General features: G+C 53.3%; 1 protein-coding gene across 1 annotated transcript; it reads right to left on the reverse strand.

Annotated features, from left to right (window-relative positions):
• Positions 1 to 667: 667 nt before the first annotated feature.
• Positions 668 to 6,400, reverse strand: NR2E3 (nuclear receptor subfamily 2 group E member 3; the record flags this gene model as incomplete). The annotated part of the gene is made up of 8 exons (XM_080688702.1): positions 668 to 800; positions 3,452 to 3,557; positions 3,794 to 4,040; positions 4,803 to 4,978; positions 5,080 to 5,328; positions 5,415 to 5,518; positions 5,664 to 5,790; positions 6,319 to 6,400. The coding sequence occupies 8 exons, from the start codon at positions 6,398 to 6,400 to the stop codon at positions 668 to 670; spliced, it is 1,224 nt and encodes a 407-aa protein (XP_080544828.1).
• Positions 6,401 to 7,156: the final 756 nt, after the last annotated feature.

Consider the following 7,156-nt stretch of genomic DNA (forward strand, 5'->3'; position numbering starts at 1 on the left):
GAGAAGCTTGAATTCATAGCCGCTGACTCGGAGTGGAAACCAAATGGATCTCTGGCCCCTGTGCCCCTTCCTCAGTCAGGCCCTCACAGGGAGGGGCTCTGGCACATTCGTTTTCTGCTTTTGTGTTCTCACTTCTTTATTGAGATCTAACATAAAACAGTAATGTGCACAGCTTAAATAATTTTTATGAATGAATAAACTTGTGAAACCACCTCCGATCAAAATAAAGAACATCTCATACACACCAGAAGGCTCCCATGGGCCCCTTCCCAATCATCCCACCTCCCACCTAAAGGAACCACTCTTCCAACTTCTATCACCACCTGTTAGTCTTGCCTGTTTTGGAACTGTGTGTAAGCAGATCTTGTGCCTCACTTCTCATGTTCAACTTTTATGTCTGTGAAATTTATCTATGTTGTCACATGTATTGGTGGTTTATTCTTCCTTATTTGTTTTCTACTCACTATATGGTTATACTATAATTTATTAATTCTACTGTTGATGTACAGTTTGGGCTATTATGAATAAAGCTGCTATGGATATTCTTATATATTGGTGGACAGTTCTGCAAGGCATAGGTGGAATTACTGAGTCACAGGGCAGGCAAATGTTTAACTTCAGTAGATTGTTTCCCAAGGTGGCTTTACCCATTTTATTTCTACCTCCATTAGTTTTTGAACATATCACAGAGGAGCTTCTCCATTGGAGTATTCCCTATGGTCTTGCGGAAAAAGAGGAGCTCAACGCGTTCAGAAGTGATAAATCTTAAAGACGGGAGGAGCAGGAGCAATTTCCCAAACCTGAACAGGAGAGAGGACAGGTCAGTTTGATTATCAGCGTCTGAGCACAAGACCTGGGGGCACTGCCCCCAGGAAAGGCAGAGGGGAGGAGACAGGGGAGGAGCCCAGGGTAAGTAGGGAGGAATTTTGAGGAAAGGTCCCACTCCCTAGAGGGTTGCTGCCACCTACCCCTGACCCATGTGGACCCTTTACAATATGTTTAGTTGAGGAGTGGGATGAAAATAGTTTATTATGTGTAAAGATTATAAAGTAAGAAGTTCTTTATGTTAATAATATATACAATTACTGTGATAATTAATACTATATACATTTGAAAAGAATAAAGTTCCCCTCTGCAAGCCACCCAGGATGATAGAGTAACCATTAGTGAAAATGTTCTGAAGTAGAATCTTAATTTTTGTGGCTGAGACACTCCTCCAGAAAACAAGTAATTGTAGTTTTAAATAAGAACTACAAGTGAGGGTCCCCAGTGCCGAGAAGGTGGATGGTGAAGCCCCAAGAGACAGATGGGGGGGCGGGGGTCGACCTTCCTTGGGTAGGAGGCCTGACAGCCGGTGTCGATACTAATGTGAAGAAGCCACTCCAAAGTGAGGCTACTCCCTGCTTAGCTTCCTCCGTGGAGTCTATGGGAAGCCTCCCCCACCTCCCAATCATCTATGAACTTGTTTTGCCAACCCCAGGGCTTGCTTTCTCCTGTGAGTGCGACTGAGTGGCACAGAGCAGCCATACACCCTCCCTGTGCCTTCCCCTCTTCTGTGTTTCTGATCTAAGGAGGGTCAGGAAGAAGTAACTGAAATTGAGTAGAGAAGTTCTTTTCCACACGGCCTGAATTGATCCACTACTACAGGGGTGGGGAACCTTTTTCTGCCAAGGGCCATTTGGATATTTATAACATCATTCACAGACCATACAAAATTATCAACTTAAACATTAGCCTGCTATGTTTGGTCGAAAATTTAATTGACTCACCCCTAATGCCTTGGCAAGGCCAGACCAAATGAGTTTGCAGGCCTTATACGGCCCTCGGGCTGGACGTTCTCCACCCCAGCACTAGTGGGTCACAATCAGTCTTTACAAAAAAACAAGAACAAATGTCAGAGTAAATTACACAAAGTGAGGACAGGTAGGATTTGGTGAACTTTGTTTTAGTGTCAGTGTGTGTACTGGGTTATGATGGGAATTGTATTTCTTCCTGGGTGTTGCAGTTTTTAAACACTACAGTGTGGTCACTGTGCCAGCTGGCCGCTCTCAGAGAACTCACTCTCAACACTCAGTTCTGCCTGTAGTTACGCTGAACTGCCATAGACATGACATAGGAAATCTTAATCAGAATTTTGAGATTTGATACAAAACCGGTATGCCCAGACATTTCTGGAAGCTGATTCAAACAGAAACTTGGCCCAGGAGGCCTCTGCTGTCTGCTGTGTGATGGTCACCCTTAGGCAGCTGTGCACACAAGCTGCAGACATCTTTCTGTGCAATGTGGCGAGGCCCGGGATACTTTGACTCTTCTTCAAGGGAAATGACCTCTTCTTGTGACCATTTTTTCAGATTAAGGTTGATTCCAGGGTGTCCATGCTAGCTTACTTCTTCAGAGAAAACTGCTGGAAACCCTAAGAGCATGCAGATAATATGGTCTAAAATAGCCAATAGATTCCTGGAGGCCAAGTGCTTCAACCTTGTGGTATCCTTTGGTGCTGGGACAGGCTGGGCGCCCCCTCCCTCACCCCCTACTCCCATACACACACTCTCAGCCTGCAGCTACTGTCCCCCAAACCCAGCCGGGCCAGGCTGTTGTCCAAGCACATGGCTTATACAATGACATCCCCAGGAGATGTCCTTCCATACCTGCATCAGACATTATGCTGCCTCAAAACTATCTTTGCCTCCTGACTTTTCTTTCTATTTCATGACTACCGCTTCTCACAATAGCGCCTCTTCCCTTACGTCACCCAAGTGCCAGGTCTGACCCATTCCAGCTTCTAGAGGCTCTCTCATCTGCCATCTCCTTTCCACTCCCAAGGAGCAGACTCCATGACTTCCCTGGATGATGGCAGCAGCATCCTCTGCATTCACTGCCACGTTAGTCTGCACCAAATCATATATGGCCTTGGCTGTCATCCAAAGTCCTAAACAGGCTGGCCCCAGAGTGCTGTTCTAGTCTAATCTCCCTCCTTCTCACTGGCAGCAATCTGTTTCACCTTCCAAACAGGGCTCTTGTCATGAGAACACAGCCGAGTTTGTCTCTCTCCCTTGGTAAATAATGATTTCCCTTTTTAGGCACTAGCCTCCCTTCCAAACCGAGCCTTGACTCCACAGAGTCCCTGCCAGTTCTGCTGTACACCCCACCCTCAATGGGTCTCTGCCTCCTTCAGATCCATACAACCCCAATACCTGACCAGTTCTCATCTTCAGTGTAGTCACTGTGCTGGGCATCCATGGGAGGCTGCAACTTTATCTTACACACATTTTGGTCCCCACTCTCGGGGCCTGGCACTGTGCCTGGCACGCAGTACATGTTGGATATATTGAACTGAAACCCTTAGACTCTGTGGGGTCTAAGTAGTGCAGCCCTGAGGTGGAGCCAGACAGATGGGCAGGGGGTGAAGAGGTGAGGGGTAGATGTGCAGGGAGGCATGTGCTCAGGTCACCTCATGGGCTGGCTGGGGTGGTGGGCCCTGCTGTGCTGGCTCAGCATCACTTGGGACTGGTCCTGCAAGGCCTCCACATGCTCAGGATCCTTCAGGCCCCGCGTTTCTGGAGAGGAGCAGCAGCAGTGAGCTCCTCTCCCGCCTGTCCTGCCCCTCACAGGCAGCCAGGGCCCAGGAAGGGTGTGCTCCACCTGCACTCTCTCCTCCTGCCCCCAGGGAAGAAGTCTGCAAACATCTGGTCTATGTGGGTTGATAGAGGGAAAGTGAGAGCCAGAAGGAAGTCACTGGAATTCCTATTCTTCATTCCCAACCACTTCTCTGGTTGGACAAAGACCCAGCTACCTGGTTTGAAGAGGACCAAGGCCTTCATGCAGGCAAACTCTGTGGGGTCCACCGCCAACACCCGGAACCGTGAGATGGTTTCCTGCAGGAAGCGCATCTCTGCACTGGCCAGCGCCATCCGGCCCTGGGAGCTGCCAGCAGCTGAGGCCTCGGGTGGGGCTAGCAGTGGGCAGCTGTCCAGAGGCAGAGACCACTGGATGGCTCCAAGGAGGAAGAGTTCGCTCCAGGCCTCTTCCAGCAGGATCACCTGTGCTCAGAGAGGGAGGGACTGTGCTGGCTGAGACAGCCTCTCAGACCCAGCCTACAGCCTAGTGCCTTCGGGAGGAGCAGGAGCAACTCCTGACTCATCCAGGGGCCCGGCTGCCTGGGTTCCATCCAAAGCCACACCTGGAACATTGTGGAAAGCTTGGAGCTGTGGGAAGGTAGCTTTGGGGACACTGCTCACGAGCACCCTACACTGAGTGAACTTGGGAGACGCAGCCTGGGTTCTGGCTTAAACGCTGGCTCAGGGCTTAGATCCTCAGTGTGCCCCTCAGGTTTATCATGGTACGTTGGTCTGCTTGCCCACGAGAACTCCAGGGAGCGTCTTGGTTGGGCTGAAGCTCAAGCCCTGAAATCAGAGGCCTTTGTGCTTCAAGGGAGCCCAGCACCATCTGCTCACGTTGGTCAGGGTGTGCAGACCACCCTGTGACACAGTGCCTGTAGGATCTGAGGTTTGTCTAGGAGGAAATCAGACCAGGGGCATGGTATTGCTTTCAAATTCTTGGTTCCTGTGTGCCCCTGGCCATCATGGTCCCCTAGGTGCTCACCCAGCCACAATCTCTACCCAGAGAGGTGAGCCACCCCAACAGTCATGGCCCTGAGACTGTGCCCGTGACCACCCCTGCCTCACAGGCATGTGCATCCCCAGCCATCACCTCCCCAAGCCACATGCACCTCCAATCATCATCTGCACAAAGAGGTATGTGCCCCCAGCTGGCTGACTCCTGGGGCCACCCGATGAGTATACCTGATCTCGGAAGGGTAGGTTGGAGAACACAGTCAGGCTCTTGGCCCACTTGACAGCCATGAAGAGCAGGCGGGCGGATGTCTCATGGATGCTGTCCACGCCACAGGGTGAGGAGGAGGAATGTGGGGACGAGGGGAACTCGGGGTCATTGCTGGTGACATCGATGTTCTCATCAGCTGTTGGAGGAGGGAGCTGTGACATAAGCCACTGCTCCTCAGCAGGAAGCAGGAGTGCTCCAGGGCCCGGCTGTGGGGATATAGGCCATCCTCCCGCTTACCATCCTCTGGCTCCAGCTTAGCACAGGTTTCGGCCGTTATAAGGCTGGCCATGAACTGGTGATGCCCTTGAGGTGTGACGGCCCCAGCCCCCAGGGCTCTGGCTGCAGAAATAGGTGTGGGGCCCCGTGGGCTGGGCCCTGTGGGGGCCAGGGAAGCCACCAGGGGCTCCAGCCAGGCCTCCCTGCCTGATTCCACCCTGTCCAGGCGAATCTGCGCTGTGCTTCGTGGCTGGCGCTCATTCTGCACAGCTGGGGAGGCAGGAAGGGTCAGGACACCCACCAGCCATGTGCCCCAGCTCCTCTGTTACACCTCTCCAGTTGGCTCCCCAACTCACCATCCTGGTTCATGCCCTCCTGCAAGCACTTCTTCAGCCGACAGGCCTGGCACTGGTTCCGGTGGGCCTTGTCCACTGGGCACATCCCTGCCCCCACCTGGCACCTGAGGCAGAGGGGAGCCCCAGGTGTCAGTATTCTGCTCAGGTGCTGGACCGTGGGCTTTGGACACTTCCTTCCTGAACTCTCCTCCCCCTCGCAGGGACCCTTAGGAGCAGGGCTCTCCTGGCAGGGGTCCAGCCCTCTCTCACCTGTAGATGAGCCTCCGTCTAACGCTCCTCTTGAAGAAGCCACTGCAGCCATTGCAAGCATAGATGCCATAGTGCTTCCCACTGCTGCTGTCTCCACACACACGACACTGGAGCGAGGGGCCCACGCCTGAGGGGCAGGGGCAGGGGCTGGGTGAGTACACACCCCCTCCCACCTCTTCAGGGACCCCTCTCTACCCCTCATTCCATTTCCCATTTTGAAAAGTATCTCCCCTATTACACACACCCCCCACCACCACCACCAATCCACCGCACCCACCCAACTCCTGCCCTCTCACCGCCGTCTATGGCCAGTTTTCAACTAGCCAATACTGTCTGCCTCCACATCCCACTTGCCATCCCCTCGGTGCAGGTGGCTTCAGGCTCCTTTAGCCCACAAAACATTCTTGACAACACCACTGGGATCTCTGCTGATAAACCCTAAAGGGCGCGCTCTCTCTTCTTTCCTTCCTATCAGCTCAATTGTCCTGACCTGGCTCCGCTAACCCCCATGCTTCTGGGATCTGGGTTCGCCAGCAAGTTCCCTCACACCTGCTCGCACACAGCCTGTGGGGCTGGGTCTGAGTCACTCTGGCTCCTTTCATGGTGCAAACTTCGCTCCCCAAGGGCCGAGACCTTACCTCCAGGAAAGCCATACCTGTCTGCTCCTCCCCCAGGCCCCATCTGCCTGGAGACTCCTTCCTGAAGGCAGCCACAGCTGTCGGTGCAGCTGCAGCCATGTGGAAGCTGGAGGGAGCTGCTGTCCAAGTTCTGGAAGGTCCCAGGGCAGCCTCCACCTTCCTGCCTGAGGGAGGCTTCCTGGGATACTGAGCCGATAAGCCTCCACCTCCCTCTCTACTCTGCCCCTCTGTTTGTGCCCCTGTCTCTCTTCTATCTAATTTTCCCTTTCCCTGGCCCTGGTGACCTCCCTCTGTCTTTGTCTCTCTCCCATCTCTCCTCTTTGTCCTCTTGCCTACTCTGTTCCCTCTGTCTGACTCAGGAGCTGCCCCAACTTCCTCTCACAGCAGGGGGTCTGAGTTCTGAGGATTTCTCTCCCAGGGTAGCGCTGGTGAAGCTGGTGATCCTCTTAATCTTTACTGTCTCCACAGGAGATCAACCGGCCACACCTGCAGCATTACCAAGGCGTCCAGGGCTGGTCAGCCCTGCTGCCACCACCCCACCCGCAGCTGCCAGTGCCCGATGCTCTCAAGCTGTTTGCCATCCAATGCCTCCAGGACTTGACTCTTTTTGAGGTGCCGGATGCTTTCCTCACAAGTATGTGTGGCTGTGTGTGGCCCTGTGCTCCTTGGGTAAATCCAGCTCTCCCTTCCCCCGCCCCCCCCCCATGCTTCTCCCCCAATCTTTTGTTAAGGGACTGCTGAGGACGCAGGATTCCAGGGTCCTGGCCTCCCTGGACCACAGCATGGAGGCAGCGCCCACACACAAGGAAGTGTGTCCAATGGAAGCTCTGAGGCTAGCTTGGAGGCGGGAGGCCT

The sequence above is a fragment of the Plecotus auritus genome, assembly GCF_963455305.1.
Source record: "Plecotus auritus genome assembly, chromosome: 1".
NCBI lineage: Eukaryota > Metazoa > Chordata > Mammalia > Chiroptera > Vespertilionidae > Plecotus > Plecotus auritus.